Source organism: Ursus arctos, unplaced genomic scaffold (genome assembly GCF_023065955.2).
Source record: "Ursus arctos isolate Adak ecotype North America unplaced genomic scaffold, UrsArc2.0 scaffold_24, whole genome shotgun sequence".
Classification (NCBI taxonomy): Eukaryota; Metazoa; Chordata; class Mammalia; order Carnivora; family Ursidae; genus Ursus; species Ursus arctos.
Window position 1 is genome coordinate 15,687,944 of NW_026622919.1, and position 25,334 is coordinate 15,713,277.

Sequence of the window (25,334 nt, forward strand, 5' to 3'; positions counted from 1 at the left end):
TCCCTGGGTGGCTCAGTCGGTTAAGCATCTGCCTTTGGCTGAGGTCATGATCCCAGTGTCCTGGGATTGAGCCCCACTTGGGGCTCCCTGCTTCTGCCTCTGCCTGCTGCTCTCCCTCCTGCTTGTGCTCGTTCTCCCTCTCTTGCGAATAAATAAATAAAATCTTAAAAAAAAAAAAAGCGGGAGACATTACGCTTGAGCCTCCTTTCTATGCTGGGATCCTCTAGCAGTTTCCTCAGTTTCCCTCGTTTTAAGACAGGAAAAACCTTGAATCACTTTGAGAATTAAATGTGCCTAGTTCCATTTAGACCTGATGGCAGAAGAATTTGAGGAAGACAGCAAGCTGGGTGAGGAAATAACGGCAGTTTTCCAGCTTCTGTAGTCAGCTTTTCATAGTGTGAAAAGCTATGAAAAAGAATACTATTTTTCTTGGGGGGGGGTATGGAATGAATTCTGAGAACATGAGGTTAATTTATATAATTATATAATTTTTAAACTATTTTTTTTAAAGATTATTTGAGAGCAACAGAAAAAAGGGAGGAGCAGTGCGAGAGGGAGAAGCAGACTCCCTGCCAAGCAGGGAGCCCAACGCGGGGCTGGATCCCAGGACCCTGAGCTCATGATGCTTAAGGGACTGAGCCACCCAGGGGCCCCTGTAATTATATAATTTATAACCACCTACTTTTTGGAATTATCCATACCCGAGCTTGTTCACACAATCAGGATTCTAATACAACACATCTAGTTTGTTATATTAATACATTTCAGCCTTATGTTTATGTTTCAATAATTACTATAAACTGATTTTCAAAATGATCTAGAAGAAAGTATCCTGTTGATATAAGGTTAGTTGAGAAGAGTTCCAGGGGAGTAAGGACTACCATTTGGAAGAAGTTAAGGAAAAGGTTAATTAGTTATTTAACTGGTGCGGTACTAGACAGCCCACTGGTAACCAGTCATCATTTACTTCATTGCACATTCTTTCCATAGGCAAAACTGAAGGGAGCTATGAGAGATTGGGTATCTTTCTCAGCAAAGAAATGGGAACAAGCCCTAAACCCTTCCTAATCACAAAGGAAAATACGTGAGTGAGTAGAAAAGATAAGATAGTAAAGAACTTGTACTTTATTGAAAACACGTTTGCCATTCTCATGGTCTTTTGAAACATTTTGAACAAAACCTCCTTTCCAAAAAACAAGTACAAGGACTTTTATCTTTTCTCAAGGCCAGTTGTTTGATATAGTGGTAGTTTATATTTATTCTTGGCATCTTGTCCTCTCTTCCACATGCTTTTTTCTCCCCACACCAAAAACTCTTCATGCTCCTAGTCAGCAGTTCCACTTCATATTTCTTTGCATAGAGCTCACTCTCTGTTTTCCCTTGAAGTCACTTACTATATTAGTTCCAATAATTAGTCATTTAAAATGTCAAACAACTTGGGCCCTTTTGAAGAAATGTGATAAAAGTATCCTAAACTTAATTTTTATACAATTATCTTTGGTTGACCTGTACAATTCATTTTTCTTCATCTTTTGAAGCACCTAAAATCATGTTTCTGAAGAAATTTGTGAAGACATGGCTATGAGTCCTTTGTGGTATCAGACTAGATACTAGATTGTATTTTCAGCAATACTTTTCAGGGGACCTAAGGGTCCCTCTGCTGGTGAGCTGCAAGAGCTCTTCTAGCTGGGTGGCGCGGGTTCAAAACCTGGAAAGGTTAACAACTCTCAGTCTGGATTACTGCCTTGGGTGTCAACCTGGGACATGGGGTAGTTAATTATTTCGTGCCTTTCTTTCAGTTCCAATCAGTGGAAATTCGGGTCTGTGTAAGCGTATGCTCTGGAACTGAGAGGTGGGGGAAGGGTGTCCTAATTTGTTCTTAAAGTTTTGCAGAACATGCAGCAGCCCTAGAGATTTGAATAAGCTGGTTTAACAACTTTAAACAGACTTTGTGTTTTTTTTCTTATTGCAAAACATTTTCTTATTGTAGAACATTTAGACAAAAGAAAAAAGAAACTACTCCATTCCATCCTTCATTTAATCCATGAAACACTTCGGTTTATATCCTTCCAGTCTTTTTTTCTAATTGATTTATAGAAGTAACTTTTAAGTTAAAATAGTTTCAGAACTGCCTTATGCCCTTTTTTTCACAGCTTCATTGAGGTTTAGTTTACATACAATTAAATTCATCTGTCTTAAGTGTACAGTTTGATACATTTTCATAAAAATCTATATTTGTACAACTACCATCATAATTAGGTTCTAGAACCACCCCATAAAGTTTTCTCATGGCTCTGAGCAGTTGTAGCCTGTTTTATAACTTGGTAATAGTTTGTGAATATCATTCTTCTGCTGGAATGTTCTTTTTTTTTTAATGTTCTTTTCTAACAGTATTTTAATAACCCTGATATTGTTTCATAGAGCTGTATCATGAATTACTGGACATTTAGGCTACTTTGAGTTTCTTACTATTAAAAATCCAACATAATCATCTTTATAACTAAATCATTTGTATATTCATGATTACTTCTTTAGGAATAATTTCTAGAAGTGGAAGTACTGAGTCAGTGGTTATAATTACCTGCATTACTCAGCTGTGAGGTCAGGGCATTTTATCCGCTCATTCACTGTTATATATCCAAGTCCTAGAACAGGGGCCAGCAGACAGTATGCAACTCCATAAATAATTGTTGAATGAATGGCTGAATACCTGTTGCTATACTGTATTTCACCTGCAAGATGCCAGTTTCTACTGTCAACCACAGTGCAGGACAGATTGATAGATGGTACATTTTAGATTTTCCAGGACAGATAGACTTAAAAATATTCTGTCCTGTTATCCCATTGATCCAAGAAAATATTCCAGGAATTTCAATATTTTGGCATCCAAATTACATCTCTTAGATTGCCTATTACAGTCATAGTATATCAAAAAAAATCTGTCAAACCATAAATCTTGTTTTCTGGGTAGGAAACATGGTCACTTGTCTATAAGGTTCTTTTTTTTTTTTTAAAGATTTTATTTATTTTTAAAAAGATTTTATTTATTTATTTGACAGGAAGACAGAGAGAGAGCACAAGCAGGGGGAGTGGTAGGCAGAGGGAGAAGCAGGCTCCCTGCTGAGCAAGGAGCCCCATGGGGGACTCAGTCCCAGAACCCCGGGATCATGACCTGACCTGAAGGCAGATGCTTAACCAACTGAGCCACCCAGGCATCCCAAGATCTTATTTATTTGAGAGAGACAAAGCGAGCAAGAGAGAGCAAACAAGAAAGAGCATGAACAGGGGGAGTGGCAGGCAGAGGAAGAGGGAGAAGCAGGCTCCCTACTGAGCAGGGAGCCTGGTGTGGGGCTAAACTCCAGAACCCCAGGATCACTACCTGAGCTGAAGGCAGATGCTTAACGGACTGAGCCACCCAGTTGCCCCAAGGTTCTCCTTCTCAACATCATAATATTGTAAAGAATGGCAAATATATTTAGACAGTTCTGAATATTCAAGGTTAACACAAATTTACTTTACGTCTGTTTCATTAAATAGTTCTAGGAGCCTTCACTATCTTCATTGCTTTTTTCTGGCGTGGTGTGATTTTATATTATAAGCCACTGTCTCCATCAATATGGAACATGTCTTTTCCTTTTTCTAACAGGAAAAAAAATGTAATGGATGATATCCCTAAACAGGATTAAAACAGCAAATTTTATGCATATTTTTCCACTATAAAAAAGTACACCTCCCAAACTTGTAATAGTTATACGTGTGCGTCTTTATTAAATACACTAAAGAACAACAGCAACAAGTGTAATGGATGGGATCAACTATTTTTAAGAGGGATCCAAGAGATCAGCCTGATGATGTGTGACGATGGAGCCTTAGGGACACTCAAATTTAAGATTCCCTGGGAGATGGTAATATTATTCCCTGGAACTGAAAGATCATTGTCATCTGCTGCCTCTGGACTCTTTTACAAATAACCAAAAACCTAACGTCGCTTACGGTCACGTAAATTCAGATGCTTATTACCGGGAGGGCCCTTAGGGGCTCCCAGGGGCAACCCTGTGTTGAGGTAAGTGCCCACGTTCGGCTTTCTCCTTCTGCCCAGGCAGTTTTGAGCCAGATGGGGGCAGCAGAGCGCAGCTGTTTGCTGGGGAGATAACCGCATGGCCTCTATTTACTCGTCAAGAATCAGGAAAGGGAAACCGCATTATGACTTAAACTTTTTTACTGGTCAGAATTCAAAAGATGTCAACAGCTGCTAAGAATGTACTAGACAAAAGCAAGAAACCATAATTTTGATATCTATGAAAAAGGTAGTTTGCAATGAGCTGTTTAGAAAATGTAGAATTTCATTGTCGAAACCTTTTGAAACCTTTCCGTTTTCTTTTTCTTCCTGTCTCTGTGTCACATTCACTGATATCGGAGGATGAAGAGAATACAGAGTTGTGGAAGGTATTCCTATTCATGTAGGCATCATATAACCTTAAGTCCTTCGGCGAAAGTAATTCTTGGCAAACATTCCAGGACCAGGTGTAGGTAGAAAAGGTGTCATAAAAGGACTCATTTTTAGTGTCTACTCCAATCAGATCCCCTCGGATCTTCCGCCAGAGGTTTAGCATGTCCTTCCGGTGCTCAAGGGCAATTCCCAAGTTATAGGCATCTGTAGCCCTCTTCACCTGCAGTGAGAGAGCAGACATTTGCAGCAGTTTCCTTAACGTATCTTTGACTTATGAACCACAATTCTGATAGCCCAAGGGTTACATTCCCAGGCTAGCTGAAAATCACTGAGTTTAAGAGTGGTTGGAACCTCTTGAGGACATGTGAGTTAGGAGTTGATGGACAATCAAAATGTATGATTTGGGAATACTGAGATAAGACATTTTACAACAATATTAAAAACACAATAAACTAAACCAAGGAGGAAGTGTGGGATGGAGATAGTCTTTGGAGATAAAAGGAGTGCCAAGGACGGCACTCAATCCAGCCTAGGTCAGGGAGGGAGAAGATGCTGAGTAGGTCCTCAAGGATTTGACCGGATTGAGGGAGTCAGTGGTGATGGGAAGGGTTCCAGGGAAAGGAGACAGTATAAACAAAGGGTCAAAGGTAATAAGCCTCTGGAGTTGGTGGGATGCACAAGCACATTAGTATTGCTAAAATGTCAGGTTTTGAAAGTAAGAGGGAAGGGATGATGCAGGTAAGGCAGGTAAAACATTGTCTGCTGCAAAGACCCTTTGGCTTGATTTCAGTGAGGTTAAGAGAGCCCTCTCCTCAGTGAAAATCATGCGGTAGTAAGCCACTGTTCTGATGGAAGCGAGACAAATCTCAGTGTGTAGAGCAGAAAATATTGCTGAGAGATCCTGTGACTGTTGAGAGGGCAAGATTCATTTGTAAGCAGGACAGGGATGTAGCTGTATCTTCACAATAGATCAGCAACAGCTGTGTGGAGAATGGGTGGAGGAGAGCAGCTGTGAGGCAGAGATAGGAGGTTGGACGGTGTTGTCCCGGCAAGACCTAATGAGGGCTCCGGGTAAGGCAGTAGTGGTAGGACAAAGGGGACGGATTGAAAAATCTTCAGAAGAAAGAGTAGCCACATTTGGTCATAGGTGGATGTGAAGAGTGAGGACAATATATAAATTAGGATGATTCCTCACCTTCTAGTTTCATTGATGGGGTAGACAGTGGTATCAGCACCCGATGTCAGGAAGAATCCCCAAGGGAAGAGCCAGTTTGATGCAGATGAGGAGTCTGGTTTGGACATGTAGGGTTTGATGTGCTGAGACAGTGAGCTAATGTTCATCAGGCAGTGAGATAAGTCGAAAGTAATGGAGAGAAGTCCAGGCTAGTGACAAATTAAAGAGTTATCAGTATGTAGGTGGCAGCTGAAACAAGGAGGGTAGACTGAGCTCATCCGAAGAATACTTGCCCTAGCTTTTCCTTCACTTAACGCAGAGATCCCTGGTGTTCTGCTAGGTTACAGGTATGCCACATTACTGACCTTCTCAAGCTTATTAGTCCTTGGGGCAGCTGCTGCTGTAGACTGGAGGTCTCTGGCTATAAGCAGCCTCCATTTACTCCAGCATGAATATGTGCCATGATGAGACAGAGGTTGGGAGCCCACTCCTTTGTGATACGCAGTACTGACCACCTGTAGTTTCATTTATCCCCATATCCCCATATCCCTACTGCACATTGCCTTCTTTTCCACCCTCACTCCAAGCTCATGGAGGGCAGGGGCTATGTTTTCTTTTTTTTCCTGTGGTAGCCCCTAATTTTAGAACTTTGTTAATAATGTATAAATATTTACTAAACAAATGAATGGATGAGTGCATATAATGGGAAGAGCAGTAGGATGGGACTAGAACATGAAGAAATATCCAATTTAAGGGATGAACATTCAGGAAAGAGAAGCGAGAGGAAGGGACACAGAGCCGCAAGACACAGTATTGTAAAGGCCGAGGAAGTAGAAAATGTCAGAGTTTGATCACTAGTGTCAAATGCAGAAGAGAGGAGGCATGAAATACATACACCCCAGCCTGTGGAGTACAAAAGTTGCTAAGACGTCAGGGCACAAAAGTAGACCGGCAGCACAGAGTTGTGGTTAAAAGTGTGGATTCCAGGGCCAAGCTGTGCATGTTTATAATTCTGACTCTATTACTTCCTCTATTACTTCTGCCTTTAGACAAGTCAACCTCTCTGTGCATATCTATAAAACGACAATGGTAACAGCACCTATCCGGAAGGACTGTTGTGATAAGTAAATGAATTAGTGCCTGTAGAATACTTGGAGAGTACTTCTAGAGCACCGTGCCTGGCACCTAGGAAGTGCACTCAAACTCTTCTTCTTTCAGCTGCTATAACCAAGATGCTTTCACTCGTCATGATTCCCCTTAGTACACCTGCTCACTGTGACTGCTGGTCTACTGCCTTAACTAGTTGCTATTTCCAGCATGACACAAATGAACGTCCCAGAAACAGTGCTGGGTATGGTTCCATGGGTGATTAGCAGGATGAATTTTAGCAGTTGACATTTGAATCCATTTGATCGTAGAGCAAGAAACATCATGACAATGAGTAAAAATGAGAAACGATCTTGTCTTATTTTAAAGACAGAGCAGGAAAAATACCTTTGGGATGTATGGTTTTAGTATTGAGGTGGAAAATATCTGCTCATGGCCTTCTGGGAAGGCATGCCGTAACAGTGAATACTCACATGCTGTTTAATAGCAGCTGCATCTGTCACCGTCCAATTCTGCTTCTTCTTGAGTATTTGGTCAATGGCCAGAATGTCACTTGGATAGCCTGAGACTGGGTCAAAAGGCTTTATATTTGCTGCCTTTATGCACATTAAAAAAAGAAAGTTAGTGATATACTTGGGTTGAATTATACAACAAAGACATAATGAACAGAAATACATCGTATTAGGAAGGGGTTTGTATGTGATTTATAAGGTTATTCAACTTGTTTTGGGGCGCTTAGCATAGCACCATGTGTAACTGAGCATTTAGCAAATTCTCTTTCATAATGATGAAGCCTACTCAGAAGTGTAGACCAGAAGATGGTTTATGTGTGGAATGGATATGGAGGGTAGAGAGGAGCCAGTTCTACCCTCACCAAATTTCCTAAGCCATCACAAAGCACTGAAAAGTAAAGAAGGTGCCCTCCACAGAGTACAACCTATATTACTTCCAAACTTCCACTGGGGAGCCAGCTGTCTATTTTCCCTGTTCCAGGGCTGCTGAACATGCCGGTGGAAATCATGTAAATATGTGGATTGGTTTCTTTGAAAGTGTTTAGTATCCAGTCTCATCCAGAAACTCAGTACAGCTTGACACCACTTTTCTTCACTGAATGCTGTTAATTCTCTTACAGACCTCATGGCTGTCCTCTTAGTGGCTGCTGGAAAGCCAGATCTGCACACCCCCTCGGCGAGTGATTGTCTCTCTAGGACTAGCTAACACGAATTCTTTTCACTCTTCTCTCCACCTTAGAATTGCTCCATTGTGCAGCCTGATTTTTCCTCTTTGCCTTTGAGAGTTTTTCCTGATTTCCAAGGTCAAAGTCTCCCCCCTGTATTTTTATTAATTCCCCTCCTGGACCATTTCCCTTCAATTTTCCTTGTTCCACGGCTGGCTTCACGGGTGTGTGACCTGTGCAATCCCATAGGACCGTGTGCTCAGAAGGGCCCTGAATGTGGTTTTTTGCTCTGCTGTTGCGGTCTTTAAATTCTTAGTAATTTTTGGACAAGGGGCCCTACATTTCCAATTTGCCCTTGCTCCACAAATTACATAGCCAGTCCTGCCTCTCTCCTACGTCTTCAGTTTCTCTTCCTTGGCCAGTGGTTGTCAGCTTTGGCTGCATGTTGGAACTTTTAAAAATACCGAAGTCCGAACCCCATCTCGAGATCTGATTTGATTGGATGGGGTTGTGGCCTGGACACAGGGTGGTTAGAAGCTCTCCTTGGTGGTTCTGTTGTGCAGACAAGATAGAGAACCACAGCTCTAAGGGCCCTTCCTCCTGGCTACTAATGCAGCTCAAGTTCCCCCTGTCCTGAAACCTTTTTCTAGATTCTGATTCTTCATGTTCCATGTCTCTCTTCCTTAACAGGTAACATTTTTTTTTGTCAAATGAGTTGATTTCCTTTTTTTTTTTTTCCTTTTGGCCTGCTTTATTAGTTTCTAGAGATACATGATAAATATCTCCCACTGTGATTATGGGTTTGTATATTCACATCTTTTTAGCACACACAATGCCTTTAAAATGTCTAAATTTAATCCTTACAATTCTGTGAATTGTCACCTTATCTGTGAATTTGCTAGGTGCATACAGGTTCAGGATAGATACGTCTTCCTGATGATTTAAAAAAATAATTAAATAGCATCTTTATCTTTAGTTAGGTTTTCCTTAAATTTTACTCTCCCCATACTAATATACTGATGCCGGCTCACTCTGATTTGTATTTGCCTGATGTATCTTTTCCTGTCCTTTTACTTTGAAACTTTCTGTGTTATATTTTAGGTGTGTCTCCTTTAAAGAACAGGTATCTGAAAATTATTAGAAATCAGTCTCAGTATCCTTTTTAGACTTGAAAGATGATCCATTGTCTATTTTTTCTTTTTAATACTTTTTAATTAAACTAGTATGTTTTAATCTTTTACTGTGATTATTGATATATTTGGATTCTGGCTATTTGGTTTTGCACTTTCTATTATTCCATGTTTTCTCATTTTTTCTTGTTCTTTCCCCCTTCTATTTGACAGTTATTAATTTTAACGATTATTCATTAAATTATTCATGATTCATTTTAAAGTGATTATCCTCACGTTTTTAACACTCATTATAAATTTAACAAATTATAGATGTGACCAATATCCTAAGTCTCTACTCAAACAATAAAATGAACTTGGAAAGCTGAGTACCACCCTTTTCATCTCCTGTGTCACTGTGGTGTATAGTATTTTTTTAGTTCTTGTTGATTAGTGTTCCCCAAACCAGTAATTCTTCTTTAGATTTATGTATTTATTTGAGAGCACGCAGGCGCGTGAGTGTAGGGTGGGGAGGGGCAGGCAGAGAGGGAGCAGACTCCCTGCTGAGTGGGGGGCCTGATGCGGGGTTCCATCCCAGGACTCTGAGATCATGACCTGAGCTGAAATCAAGAGTTGGATGCTTAACCTCCTGGGCCACCCAGGCAACCCTAAAATTTAAATTCAAATAGCCACTGTGGCTACCATTATTGGAAGACTCAGGTTTAGATGGTGTAGGACCATGAGTGTTATAGGAAAGAGTTTGGCTTTTACTCTGAGTGATGTGAAAAACCATTGGCAAGTTTTGAGCTGATTTTAGCAGAGCCACTTTGGTTGCTGTGTTGAGAATAGACCGCAGAGGGCAAAGACAGGAGCGGACCATTTAGAAAGCTCTTGACACTATCTCTGCTGATGATTAGAGACAATCTTGTTCTCAATAAAGACTTTGTATTATAATTTCCTTTCATCCAAAAGATATGGAGTCTCCTATGGTCCAAGTTCTGTTCTAGGTGATAGGGATCCCTCAGTGAAAGAAATAAAGTCCTTGCCTCCATGAACCTTATATTCTGGTTGGAGAGATTGACAGTAAATAGAAGGATCACAGGTGGAGGGCTTAGTGTTGGGAAATAAATTTAAAGGGGAATAAAGTTCCCCTTATTTCCAACTTGTCGGTGACATCTGCCTGTGGGTATGACTTCATCTGGAGAGATAAATTCAAAGTCTGAACTTAAGGGCATCTGTGACTGTGATACTCCTCTAGAGTCTTTATTTTTTAAGTTTTTATTCAAATTCTGGCCAGTTAACATACAGTGTAATACTAGTTTCAGGTGTTCCATATAGTGATTCAACACTTGCATACAACACCTGGTGCCCATCAGAAGTGCATCCTTAATCCCTATCACCTATTAACCCATCCCCCTACCCACTCCCCTTCTGGTTACCATGTGTTTGTTCTCTATTGTTAAGAGTTTGTTTCTTGCTTTCTGTTTCCCCTTTGCTTGTTTGTTTCTTAAGTTCCACCTGTAAGTGAAATCATATGGTATTTGTCTTTCTCTGACTTATTTCCCTTAGCATAATACTCTCTAGCTCCAACCACACTGTTGCAAATGGCAAGATTTCATTCTTTATGCACAATGGAATATCGCTCGGGCATAAAAAAAGACACACACGTGCGTGCATGTGTGCGTGCGCGCACACACACACCTCTTCTTTATCCATTCATGTATCGATGGACATTTGGGCTGTTTCCATAATTTGGCTATTGTAGATAATGCTGCTACAAACATTGGAGTGCATATATTTCTTTGAATTAGTATTTTTGTATCCTTTGGGTAAATACCTCGTAGTGCAGCTGCTGGGTCATAGGGTAGTTCTCTTTTTAACTTTTTGATGAACCTCCATACTGTTTTCCAGAGTGGCTGCAGCAGTTTGCATTCCCACCAACAGTACAAGAGGGTTCCCCTTTCTCTACATCCTTGCCGGCACCTGTTTTCCTCTAGAATCTTTAGAAATTTTTTATTTTATTGTGGTAGGAACACTTAATGTGAGATCTATGCTCTTAACACATTTTTTGGTGTACAATACGTTTTGTTAACTCAGGCACAGTGTTGTACAGCATATTGCTAGAATTACTCATCTTGCATAATTGAGACTGTATGCCTGTTGATTAGCAGCTCCCCACTACCCCCTGCCCCCAGCCTCAGGGACTCTTAAACTCTATGTCTGGAGGGCCTTCTAAAAGATTTCATAGTGATGTGTACACCACATGATTTCTGGAACCGGAGAGGCTTCACTGGTCTCCAGTCAAATCTTTTTTTTTTTTTAAGATTTTATTTATTTATTTGATATATATAGAGAGAGCACAAGCAGGGGGAGTGGGAGAGGGAGAAGCAGGCTCCCCACTGAGCAGGGAGCCCGATTCGGGGCTCAATCCCAGGATCCTGGGATCATGACCTGAGCCGAAGGCAGATGCTTAACTAAATGAGCCACCCAGGTGCCCCTCCAGTCAAATCTTGATGTTGTTTTGCAGGATGGGAGGCCTGTTATAAACCAGGAGTAAGGCCAGAGCTTCCTCAGAGAATACCCAGAAACCAAGGCATAGCTGCCTGAGACCTTAACGCTCAGAGCGTGAAGTAGGCCAGAAGGTGTAGCCGGGACTATAAGTAGGGTTCTAGTCCAAGGGCAGGATGGCCACTTCATCACAGATTGCTCCACTGAGTTGTAGACCTGGTCCTCTCATCCCGTGGTGTCTGGCTCAACCATGATCTAGAGCCAGGTGAGGGAGTCCGTAATGCAGCTTCTGGCCGCTAGGTTGAAGGGAGAGCAGGTACAGGTAGGATCTGAGGGCCCTTTTATTGTTATTCTTATACTCCCCACCTCTAACCCCAACCCTAAGGTTGTATTTTTCAGTAAGTTTAACTATTTGTTGAAATTAAATGAAATATTTATACCTAGGCTTAACTTTAGGAACTGGTTTGAAATATAATGACTGAAAATGTCATTAAAAAAATATTAGTTGTGTTAAGTTAGAACTTGAAAACCTAAGTATTTAAATTAACTAATGTGACATAACCAAAATCTTACCTGTGTCTTCCAGTCTCTTTTATGGAAAAAATAGTTCTCAAAGAAATCCAGAGGCTCCTTTCTCCTTTGCATTTCTAATTTCTGTATGTCTTTGAATGGCTTTCCCATCACCACCCCATCCATGTTAGGAAACAATGGAAAGATGGGTATTTTTGAATATGGGCTATCTGAAGGAGGACTGCACCCTTAAAAGATAGAAAAATGGTATTATGAACAGTGTAAGAAGAAATTCACATGAAAGACATACATGTGGTGCCTATTTTGCTTTTTGTCTAGTCTTCTCAGTGGCCATGATCCCCCCTTTTCACTTTTCTCACCCCCCTCCCCATCCGTAGAGTCTAGGCTTCATCCAGACTCTAGGCTTCACCTGTATCAGGAGGATTCAGGTGAAGGTGTAGATTTGCTTTCAAATGATACCTGTGTGGCAGAGGCCAGTCACTCAGAATAGGCTATGGTCCTGCTTCTCTCGTGCTTGGCCTCTAGTATTTATTTCTGATCAGTAATATACAAATAAATCTTTTACAACAATGGGGAGAGGACAAGTGGTTCTTACTCTTGAGATCTTCAAGAAATTTAAGTAAATCCTTTTCTTTCATTATTGTGATCCGGGCGGCGTTAGCAAAGGCGGCTGTGCTTGAACTTGGAGGTGTGCATATGTCTGGCTTAAATCTCCTTTTCTCATAACCCATAATGTAGGGACTCCACGACATTCCTGATGTGGTATCCTGGAATTTTCTTCGGAAATAGCTTAAAAAAAAAAGTAATCCAAAAAAGAATAGAAAGTGCTGTAGAGTCCTACTGAAAAAGAGTCTTAAGTGTTGGACATTTTCTTTTTTTAGCGATCTGGTTGGAGTCTGGCTTATTTATTTATTTTAAAAAGATTTTATTTATTTATTTGAGAGAGAGAGAGTGAGCACAAGTGGGAGAGAAGCAGAGGGAGAGGGAGGAGGGGGAAAGGGAGAGAGAGAATCCAAGCGGACTCCGCGCCGAGTACAGAGCCCGACGACACAGGGCTCCACCTCACGACCATGAGATCATGACCTGAGTCGAAATCAAGAGTTGGACGCTTAATCTACTGAGCCACCCAGGCGCCCCTGGAGTCTGGTTTATAATCAGAAAATTCCTTCTGTAGCCTTAAACCCAACCATCTACAATGTTCTCACTCTTCTCTGAAAATATATAATGCTCTTTTCTCTTAGTATAATTTAATTCCTACAGGTCCTTCAAGGTTCACCTTTCCTTTCCCTCAGAGTATTCTCTGCACACTCTACAGCTCTGAGTGTGGTCTCCAGGCCAGCAGCATCAGCAGCACTGGGAACTTGTCAAAAAGAGATTCTCGATCCTCACACAAACTCACTGAATCAGAAACCCTGGGACCCAGCAATGTGTTGAAACAATGCCCGGTGATCCTGATGGGTGCTCAAGTTGGAGAACGCTGCTGTAGTCTATCATCTCCCCTCCCCCAGCTCAACTTTGCTCAACGGTTACTTACCATGTTATATTTATAACTAGTTGCTTCCTCGCCTTCCTCCTCCTTTCTTTTTGTAATCTTTCTTTAATAATACAGGTTTTCCTGATATCTCTTTTGGTCCCTGGATGCCTATTCATATTTAAGAGAGAGAGTAAGCACTCTTTAAGGCCAATTGGAAGCTTTTTGATATGGTGGGTCTTATTGAGTGGGAACTTCACTATCAGGTTATTGGCTGGAGTCTTGTTTCATCAAGGGCCTTTTTTTTTTTTTTTTTTAAACGAGACCTTTTAGTTAGGAGTATCCATGTTTTTCTTCTCTCCTGAGCTAGTCAATATCAGGAGCCTCGGGTATTTTAACCTAGTGGTATAAATCTAGCTGTCAGCATATTGGGACACAAGGAAGGGGAAGGGGACTGGTGGGGGGGGGGTCTCATCATTCAATAAATGGACTTTCACATAATTTCTGGTTTCTACTCTGATACCCTCATCCTTAGTTATGTCTGATATCACTGAGTCCAGACAATCCTTCTGGTACAACCTCTTCAGAGAGGTGACTGTCAGGGCAGTCACTTGGTTGTATGGGGTTGGGGAGAAGAATCTGAGGGTCAACCTGCTTCTCATGCTACTTTAATTTTTTTTAAAGATTTTGTTTATTTATTTGACAGTGAGAGCACAAGAAGGAGGAGTGGCAGGCAGAGGGAGAGGGAGAAGCAGGCTCCCTACAGAGCAGGGGGAGCCCGATGTGGGACTTGATCCCAGGACCCTGGGATCATGACCTGAGCCGAAGGCAGTTGCTTAACCAACTGAGCCACCCAGGCGCCCTCATGCTACTTTTAATTAGTCTTTCTGCTTCAGGGTCTCCCTGCCCTCTACTTTTAGAGGTTGTTGGTGCCTCAGTTCCTGCACCTGTTAGGTGCTCTATGGTGAGAACTGGCTTCTGGACCTTCTCTACAGCAGGTGCTCAGGTGTCAGCTTGTCCTGGGCTTACCAGCCGGTAAATAGTCATCCATTTCCTTTCCAGCTTCCCAAATTATGTTGATAGCTCTGGTCCAGTGTTCTTGTTTTTGTGGCTTTATGCCCTCTAAAATTCTTTTACTATCATTTTAGTGTGATTTCAGAAGGGAGAAGAGGTAAAAACATGCATTTATTCTAGTACATTTAACCCGACTGCTATTTTTTTTAACTCTCTAAAATCTGGCTTTTCTCCCATCATTCTTTTGGAACCAAAAGTGCCTTATGATTTCTTAATTAACATCTTAACTATCAAATCTAACTCTACCCATTCAGTCCTGACTTCACTTCGCCTTACTTTAGCATTTAATACTGGGGGAAAGTCTGTCCTGGTCTGGATTTCTCTGTGGCCCTGGCTTCTCTGACTTCACACTATCCTGGTTCCCTTCTTGATGGCTAATGTTTCCTTTGCTGACTCTCTTGTTCTTTCCATTCCAGAAGTATGGGAATTCCTTATGGTTCTGCCCTCAGTCCTTTTTGCTTCTTGCCCCGCTCCCTCCCCAGCATGGGGATAGAGAGAAGTGCACAGTTATGAGGCAGGTTTAGGAGCTCAAACAGACAGGATTCTGTGAATGGCTGGATGTAGGGAGTGACAGAGCAGCAGCAGCAGCTAAGAAGGATGCTGGGCCTTTGGCAATTGGATAAACACAGTGAGGTGGTGGACCATTCACCGAGATTTGGAACCCAAGTGGAAGAACTAGTAGAAGTAGGGGAGGGTGAAGGACATGAATTAAGTTTTGACGTTTTGAGTTTGAGGTACCTATGGGACTGCCCAGTAGGCAGATGGAAACTCTAGAGTGGGATCTGGGCTAGGTATACAGCCCAGTCTTCTCTATGCCTTGTTCTCCTTGCCTGTCAGTGGGATGTGGGAACCTACCTCACAGTGTTGAAGTAATGATTAAATGATCATTCAACAGAGAGTTACTGAGTGTAAATATTTTTTTTTCTAGACACTAGGGATATAACAGTGAATACAACAGACAAAAATAATCCCTGGTCTCATGGAGCTTATGTTCTAGCATGAGAAAACACACAACAAGCAAAATAAGTAAGTAAATTACATACTATGTTAGAAATTGATAGTATGGCAAAAATAGAGAAGGGGAGACAGAGAGTGGTAGGAGGGTTGAATTTTAGGTAGGGTGGCCAGAGAAGGCCTTACTAAGATGACAATATTTGAACAAAGACCCGGAGGTGGGGAGATAGTGAGTCATATGGATATCTGGGCAAAGAGCATTCCGGGTAGGGGGAACAGGAAGTGCAAAGGCCTTGAGATGCGAGCATATCTGGTGTATCTGAGGAACAGCATGGAGGCCAGCATGGATTGAGCAGAGTAATAGGAGACGAAGTCAAAGAGGTCAGAAGCGAGTGCAGATCACCGGGAGGGCCAGTAAGTCATGGAAAGTGTGAGGCTTGTACTCTGAGGGAAAAAGGAGGGTTTTGAAGGTTTTCAGCAGAGGAGTGACATGATCCGACAACGTTTTAAAAGGATCCTTTGGTGCTGTAGGCGGCAGGGCATCAGCTGGGCAGAGGGAGTGTTGAGAATAGACTGTGGAGTGGGCAAGTCATGGGGGTGGGAGTCAAGAGGTGCAAGGAGGGAGACCAGTTAGGAGACAGTAATCCAGGAAAAAGCTAATGCATGTAAAGTGCACACTCAGAATTCTGCATGTAATGCTCAATAAATGCTTCTATCAACTATGGGAATGCCTATCAAATTCTACCATTATCCAGCTAGAGACTGGTTTTCTCAGAAACTAAATGAATGATCTTTGCCACTCATCTGACAGTTAATTATGTGATATATTTTGCGTCATTTCACTTTTGTATATTTAGTAATCTACATACTTATGGCTTTTTCTCTTAATTTATATTTTAAGTTCCTTAAATGCAAATGCTACGTATTAAACACTTGATCTTCTTAGAAACCAGGTACATGATGAGTAACAACCATAATCATCATCATAATAAAAACACCAACATTAGCTAAGATTTCCTGAGAGGCAGTCTAGGGGGCTGGATAAGAGCATGGGCTCTGGAATCAGACTGTTTGTGCTAAAATCTAGGCACCATTGCCCCTTGGGCAAGTTACTTAACTTCCTGTACTTCAGGTCTTTCATCTGTAAAATGAGGATAATAGTACCCATTAAGGAGGTGAGGATTCAAACAGATAATATATATGTTCTATGACTATTCTAGCTACTTCCACACAATAATATTTATTGAGCTCTAGGAATATTTATTGAACCACTTCACCTGCATTATCACATATCATCCCCACAACTGCCCTATAAAGTAGGTATTATTATTATTATTATTATTATTATTATTTTAAGGTAGGTATTATTATTGTTGTTCCCATTTTATAGATGAGGAAGCCAAGGCTGAGAAGTTAAGCAATTGTCAAATTTGTGTACCAAGAGCAGGATTTAATAAATGTCTTTGAAATGGAATGAAGAATAGAATTTTGTGTACCCTCTGGTTCCATATCTGACAAATACAGGATAGCATATAGAGATTATCCATTGAGTGTTCTGAAAACATTCTGTATTTTTCAGTCTAAAAGAGAAAGCAGAATGCTTTGAAAGAGTATGAGCTAAAAGGATTGATAACAGCAATATTCAATATCTATACTACAATAATATAAATAGTTCGAGGAAGTTTATCTTTAGTGGTATTTGCTGGAATAAAGCACATTTGGGTGTGAGAACGCTTCTTCATCCTCTATTCTCAAGTCCAGTTCTGGCTCAGCTCCAGTCCAAAGGCACTTTGGGAGGTCTGAAATTGCTCTACATCATCCCAGAGTCAAAAGATCTCTTGGGAGCCCCTGGTAGTTCCAGCATGAATGGGAGTGTCTTCCAAACTAGATTTCCAAGCCCACCCAAAGTCGTCCCTGGAAAAGTCTTACTCTTCTGGGGTTCTCTAGCCTAGGGTAGAAGAGTCTGAACTTTCTTGGCCATCTTAGGCCCTCAGTGGGCCCTGAGATAGTGTGAGGTCAGTCTTGCAATTTCAGAGTTAGCACAGTTGGGATGAAGGACTAAGGTCCCATGTGGCATGTGAGCTTTGCCACCGACCCCTTCTCCTTTGTTTTGGAGCAGACCCTGTGGAGTAGGATGTTAGTCAGAGGTGACTGCCTTGTAAATATCCTCATAAGTGCTTCTAAGAAGGCTGATTTTACCCTTCTTTGCCACTTACCTTACTATTTCCATTATAGCCTTTCTGGGTAAAGCTGAAGTCTCTACAAGCTTTGATAGGATTTCAAACAACAGGATCCCTGGGTTGCCAGCTAAATCTAAACATTTCTCCTTTTCTGGAACTATGAAGGGGAAAAAAATTCAAAATGCCTTCTGAAAAAAACATCTATCAAAAAAAGTAATAAGCCGACAGTCTTTTTAGTCTACTTACAATATTAATACCAAGCCAGGTACTAGAGAATTACAGAAAACCATTCAAAATCTGTTCTATTTGGTAGAAAGGTAATTTTGATTACTGAACAGACACAATAATCATTAAAAAATGCTTTTAGCTCCATGACTTCTAAGTAAATATTGCCTTGTAAGTCAATACATTTAACATAAACATGAAGTATGTATTAAGGACTACTGTCCGGTTCTTCTGGGTAAGGGACTTGCTGATTAACGTATCTCAGGCTTGCAGGCAAACCCTTGTTACTACAGTAATACTTGAAGCAGTAGCTTCTGTCTCTTCTAAGGACAGCTCACTGCCTATGAATGAACGTATTTTCCAAAACTGCACACAGTATTTGGAATTTGAAATGTATTTATCCCAGAAAACATGACAGAAATTGTGGTTAGTTTTTCCAAGGCAGACTATTAAACTCATAAACAAACCATCAGAGGACTAATGACAGTATGTCAAGGACACTTCCACATCACTTATGACCTTGTGCGAGAACATGCTCTTTCACCTCTAGCCGACTCTCCTATCCTCACACTGAGGGCAGGGTGAGGAAGATATTTTTTAGGAGTAGTGAATTATCGATACCCCAAATTTGCATGAGAGAGAGCATTTTTCTTTTTCTAAAAATATTTTTCATTTGTAAAGGGACTACCTCCCAAAGCAGCACACACACTTGATGAGGAATATTATAAGAGGTAACTGAATTTTTCTACATTATTCCAAGTGATGCACATTGGAGACCAAAAAGCAGTGTCTCCTGCAGAAGGACTTGATGCATTTAAGTTAAAATTCTAAAATGGTATCAATTTGCTTCGCAAATATTGTTTTGGAGAAGCAGGATGACAGTAAATCTCATGCCGGAGTACACCTTCCTCACTTGTCTTCAGCTCGGAAGCCTAAATGAATAATGGTTCCTATGCAGTGAGTCGCGGCCACCCAAATGCCATGTTTTGTAATATCTCTACTCACCCACAGCTTGAAGGAAGCGGTTCTTATCTGTTAGCACCTTTATAAAGTCTGAGAAATTCACCTTCCCATCTCCTGCAACAGAAATCTAAGGCTCAGAACAAGGATGTAAGATGCATTTTAGTAATCAGATTATATACTAAATGTAAAATGAAAACACCTTGGACTATTCAATACTTAGAATCAGACAGCACGTTAAGGCTGGAGATGTGCTCAGGGAAGCACTGGTCTTCTTGAAGTGGTTTTAGCACCGTGATGCGAGTCACCCACAGCTGCCAGAAGCAATGGTGGGGTATAAACATCAAACGAGGGGCTCCCAGCCCCTGCAGTCCTATCCACTCACTCCTTTCTGAGAGACTTGCCATTTTTGCAAGGAATCCACTCCTACTTTCCCACTCCATACCCACCTCTGATATTTCTATTATTCTAACACCCCCAAATTGTACCCAGTCTCTTCTAACGTTATAGGATAGTGCTACTAGAGGCACGCGGGTGTATTTTGATGCAGGAACGGGAAAATTGGGCGGAGTTAGTGGAAAACAAGTGACATCTTAATTAACTGGTGACACTGATTCATACGTGGAGCTTATGCTAATTGAATGGGGCACTGGCAGTTGGGTGGGGAGAGGTGAGAGGAGATAATTTGCTGACTATATATTCCATACAACGTATCAGCTTGGGCTATAATTACTAGGTCAGTATATTCAAAGGAAATATTATCTAAAAGCTTTAAAAATATCAACAAAAATGCTGTGGCATTTCAAATTCAATAGAGGTGGGCCCTAAGGATCAAAGGAAGATTTGTACTAATCTGATTCAAATGGAAACAAAGGGCTTGGATTTTCTTGGTAACATGTCATTTTTGAAACTGTCAATGCCTTTGTATCTGTTATATCAAGGCACTCTCCAAAACGTACGTCATGATAGGTAATCTGAATTTAATATTGAAATGTGATAGTCACTTTTAGTTTCCACACATGAGTTTTCAAAGAATAGTCCATTTTGTAGCATTAATTTGATTTTTTTGCATTAATTTGATTTTGTAACTTGTACACATATCTTACTGATATCCTTAAAGAGAAACACATATATGTACTTTTGATAATGAGGTTTATTTCTGTTTATATAATCACTGAAAGAAAAACATGTCTTTATAAAAACCTTTTATGAGAAAAATAATTACAAGTCAAAGTACTCACGATCAATATCAGCACATTTTAATTCATTATAGACATCATGCTTGGTTAGATTCATTCCCAACTTAGCTAAAGTGCACATCATTCCATGTAAATCAATACAGCCAGTTTTATCCTTGTTAAAGAAGCTGTAGGCATCTTGGAAGGCTGAGGAAATGTAATTAAGTTAGGCAGTTATTGAAGAATAAGTACATATTCTAATGGAACTAGGGCTGACTATATAGTTGATTGGACATCATATTCTGAAAAAGTATTGAGAGAAAAATGCGTACTTAGTAGACATTTCATATAAAGGACAGGGTCCTTCCATGAGATTTGAATTGGAATAAACTACTTGCTGGAAAACCAAGTATGTTGGTAAAATGGCCTTTGAAACCTGTCCACACCTTAATTCCTAGAATCTGTGAATGTCTTACTTACACGACAAAAGGGACTTTGCAGATATAATTAAGATAAATTACCCTGGATTACTGAGTGGGCCCAATCTAATCACAGGGGCCCTTGGGCAGCTAGAAACAAGAGAGATGTGGCGGGAGGAGAGATCAGAGAGATTCAAAGCACAAGAAGGACTCTGTTACTGGTTCGGAGATGGAAGAGGCAATGTGATGTGGGACACAGACAGCCATCAGGGGCTGGGAGAGGCTCCCGGCTGACCGCCAGTAAGGAAGTGAGACTTGAGCCCTAGAACCACAAGTAACTAGGTTCCACCAAGAACCTGAATGATCTTGGAAGCAGATTTTCCTTCAGAGCCTCTTTTTTTTTTAAAGATTTTATTTATTTGTCAGAGAGAGAGAGAGAGAGCACAAGCAGGGGGAGGGGCAGACAGAGGCAGAGGGAGAAGCAGACTCGCCACTGAATAAGGAGCCCCATGCGGAACTCGATCCCAGGACCCTGGGATCATGACCTGAGCCGAAGGCAGATGCTTAACCAACTGAGCCACCCAGGTGTCCCCCTTCAGAGCCTCTTGATAAGAAGCCAGGCTGGCCAGCACCTTCATTTTGACCTTGAAAGACCCGGAGAAGAGGAACTAGCCAAGCCCACCTGGACTTCTGGCCCACAGAACGGCGAGGTACTAAATTTGTGTTGTTTTAAGCTGCTAAGTTTATGGCGATTTGTTATGGAGCAACAGAAAACTGATGCATCAAAATGGACCCAAATTATATGCATGTGAATGTTCCGAATAGACTCAAAGTTTTTTTCAAAGACACACTCAGGGCATTAACTGGAGCCGAAAATAGACATGTATTTTCTAAAATTAGCAAATGAAGAAATACACCCAGAACAAAGTATATCTCAAATGGCACCAGAATAAAACCTATTTCATGTCACGTTCAAGTGTTAGCATCTGCATGTATGAGAGTGATTCAGCCTGTAGAGATAAAATGATACCTGCCTTGTAACTGTGTGAGTGGGAAACATCTTTCTCCCTTGGTTGAAGGCAGGCTTCTCTAGGGCTGGAGTCATCTCTGACTTGTTTCTAATTCCTCCCATTACTTCTAGCATGTTAGTAGGCATGCCTTCTAGCAGCCAGGTGCTGCTCCCAGTGCCTAGGATACATCAGTGCCCTAAACAGGCAGAGATCTCTGCCCTTATATAAATGTAATGAACAGGTAAGTTGGATAGCCACCCAGGCGCCCCTTTAATTTTATTTTAGATTGGTTTTAGATAGAGTTACAAAGATAGCCCAGAGAATTCCCATAGGTCCCTCACCCAGTTTCCCCCAATGTTAGCACCTTACATTACTGTGGTACATTTATTGCATCTAAGAAGCCAACACTGGTGTAGTGCTATTAACTAAACTGTAGACATTAATCACGTTTCATTTGTTTTTCCCTAAGGCCCTTTTACTTTTCCAGGATCCCATCCAGGATGCCATATTACATTTAGTTGTCATATCTTTTTAGCCTCTTTTCCGTAACAGTTTCTGAGACTTTCCTTGCTTTGGGTGACCTTGACAGTTCCAATGACAGAGCCAATGACGGGTATTTTGTGGAAGTCCCTCAATTTGGGGTTTTCTCACGTTTTTCTCATGGTTAGCCTGAGATGATAGATTTTTGGAAAGAAGATGACCATTCTCATCATTATATCGAGGCTACGTATTATCAGTATGACTTACCACTGATGATGTTTATCTTGATAACCTGGCTGAGGGAGCGTTTGTCAGGGTTTTCCACTGTAAAGTTACTTCCCTCCTTTCCATATTTTACTCTTTGGAAGCAAGTCACTAAGGGAAGTCCAGACTCAGGGCACAGAAGGCTGGGGACAGGGGGATTTAAGTTCCACCTCCTGGAGGAACTAATATCTCCATGCATTATTTGGAATTCTCTTGTAGGAGTGGTTTGTCTCTTCTCCATAAAAAATTCAGTCATTTGGGCGCCTGGGTGGCTCAGTCAGTTAAGCGGCTGCCTTCAGCTCAGGTCATGATCCCAGGGTCCTGGGATCAAGCCCTGCATCAGGTTCCCTGCTCAGTGGAGCCTGCTTCTCTTTCTCCTTCTGCTTCTACTCCCTTCCTCTCTCTCTCTCGCAAATATAAATAAATAAAAACTCTTAAAAAAATTCAGTCATTTATTTCTGTCAGTATGGACTTGTGGGTATTTATTTTATACTTTGAGTTATAACCCAATACTATTTTATTTATTTTTGTTGCCCAAATTGCTCTGGCTTTCACCATTGTGAACCCTTTGAGGTTGGCTTCTGTATCCCTCCAAAAAGCTCCTGTGTCTTTTTGTTTTTTGAGCACTTCCTTCCTTTCTGTCACTACAAGATGTTCCAGGTTTGTTGTCTTCTTTTTTTTTTTTTTTTTTTTTTTTAAGATTTTATTTATTTATGTGACAGAGAGACAGACACCGAGAGAGGGGAACACAGCAGGGGAGTGGGAGAGGAAGAAGCAGGCTCCCAGCGGAGGAGCCCGATGTGGGACTTGATTCCGGAACACCGGGGTCACACCCTGAACCGAAGGCAGACGCTTAACGACTGCGCTACCCAGGCGCCCCCCAGGTTTGTCTTCTATGTTCCCTGCCTGGGCCCTAGAATCAGCCATTTGTCCCAGCAACTCTGCTTCTCTCATAGGAGGCTGGCATTAGAAGTCAGGGTCTGGGTGCTGGGTCTGCTTGTTGCTGTGGGGGTATCAGTGCCTCTAAGTCCTCTCAGCAGACAGTGCTGGGAAGTACATGTGTGAATACTAACACACATACACACACGCATTTATTTCTTGATCTATCCATCTGTATCCATATGAAGCTAAACATGAGTTCACATGAGTTCACACTGATGTCTCAAACCTAAGCCAGTACTACCGGTTCACTTTAGCCTTCTCCCCTTGTTTATCTGTAACTTCCCACGCCAACAGTGGGAACCTGGCTCCCAGCATCCACCATCCATTTACTGAGTTATTCTGTCCTCCTCGACATGTACACCAGTTTCAGAATTGTTACACTATACCCCTATAAGAAACACCTGTACTAGCTAGAGTACACTATTTATGTATAGATCCTTTTGTGTTTGGTCTTAGAGCTTCTAGTCAAAACACCATTTTGGAAGTTCCTTAGGTCAGCTCTTCCCCTTACTCCTACCTGACTTATGTTTTAAAAAGATCACTCCAGTTGTTGTTAGAAAAACCGACTTTTTAAAAAAAGATTTTATTTATTTATTTGACAGAGAGACAGCCAGCGAGAGAGGGAACACAAGCAGGGGGAGTGGGAGAGGAAGAAGCAGGCTCCCAGCGGAGGAGCCTGATGTGGGGCTCGATCCCATAACGCCGGGATCACGCCCTGAGCCGAAGGCAGACGCTTAACGACTGAGCCACCCAGGCGCCCCAGAAAAACAGACTTTTGTAAGGGTTTGGGTAGAAGTGTGGAGATTAGAGTCAGGGGGCTATTGTGGGTGAGCAACAATGTGCCTCAGACCACGGTTGTAGCACACGTGGTAAGAACTGGCTGCTTCCAGAGAGATTTTAAAGGTAGAGTCAACGAGACTTTTTGATGGTAGGCTGAGTCAGAAGAGTCAAGGATGTCTCCAAGATTTTTTCCAGAACAGTGAAAGGAGATGGCGAAGACTGTGGGTTGAGCATGTTTTAAGAGTCAGAGGCTGAGGGGAAGGAAGAATGGGGACCTACTGTTTAGTGGGTGTGGAGGTTCAGTTTGGGAAGATGAAAGTGTCTGGAGGTGGATGTGGTGATGGCTCTAGAACATGTGAATATATTTAATGTGCTGACCCGTACATATATACTTGAAAATGGTTAAAATTGTAATTTTTAAAGAATATTCTGTTTATTTATTTGAGAGAGACAGAGAGGGAGAGAGCATGAGCACAGAGAGACAGGCAGAGGGGGAAGCCGACTCCCCGATGAGCAGGGAGCCCGATGTCGGACTCAATCCCAGGACCCTGGGATCATGACCTGAGCCGAAGGCAGATGCTTAATGGACTGAGCCATTCAGGTGCCCCTAGAATTGTAATTTTTATGTTATATGTATTTTACCACAATAAAAATGAGAGTATGAGGAACACATCAGGAGTTCAGTTTTGGACATGTTGATTTTGAGGTGTCTATTAGAAATACAACTGGGGGTGTTCAAGGAGGCAATCAGATATGAGCCCGGAGCTGGGGAGAGAGGCGTGAGCTGGACATATACATTTGAGAATTGTCAGCATATAGTGTTTAAAACCTGTTCCTTCCTGCAGAAACCACCGGAAAGGCTCTTGCCCACTTCCCCCCACCCACCCTTTGCCTCCTGACTATGGTGCTGCCTTGTGTGGCCCTTCCTGCTGTGCTGTGCCTCTTATTTTTAGGGATCTATGAGTATAAGATACTTCTTCCTCTTTGACAGTCATTTCTGTGTCTGTATGTCTGATAATACCTGATTAAAATAGATCTTGGCTGGAAGGGGGGCGCCTGGGTAGCTCAGTTGGTTGAGTGTCCAACTCTTGGTTTTGGTTCAGGTCATGATCTCAGGGTCATGGGATTGAGCCCTGCGTCTGGCTCTGTGCTCAGCATGGAGTTTGCTTGAGATTTTCTCCCTCTGCTCCCCCACCCCCCTTACATGCTCTCTCTCTCTCTAATAAAATGAATTAAATCTTAAAAAAAAAATACATCCCGGGAACCCCTAATACAAGCACCAATGTATATGAATGAGTGTTAGGAACCTTAAAAGTTTTAGAAGGCTATAAACTTATTATT

General features: G+C 41.6%; 1 protein-coding gene across 1 annotated transcript in view; it reads right to left on the bottom strand.

Moving 5' to 3' along the window:
- Positions 1-4,261: 4,261 nt before the first annotated feature.
- EFCAB3 (EF-hand calcium binding domain 3) overlaps positions 4,262-25,334 on the bottom strand; it is a 209,054-nt gene continuing 187,981 nt past the window's right edge. Inside the window, exons 98-104 of the mRNA XM_048212646.2 lie at positions 20,162-20,305; positions 18,966-19,037; positions 17,772-17,892; positions 12,652-12,845; positions 12,099-12,283; positions 7,205-7,327; positions 4,262-4,670 (exon numbers count right to left, since the gene is read on the bottom strand). Of these exons, the coding sequence (XP_048068603.2) occupies positions 4,344-4,670; positions 7,205-7,327; positions 12,099-12,283; positions 12,652-12,845; positions 17,772-17,892; positions 18,966-19,037; positions 20,162-20,305 (1,166 nt within the window). The 3' untranslated portion in view covers positions 4,262-4,343. The remainder of the gene's footprint in view (positions 4,671-7,204; positions 7,328-12,098; positions 12,284-12,651; positions 12,846-17,771; positions 17,893-18,965; positions 19,038-20,161; positions 20,306-25,334) is intronic.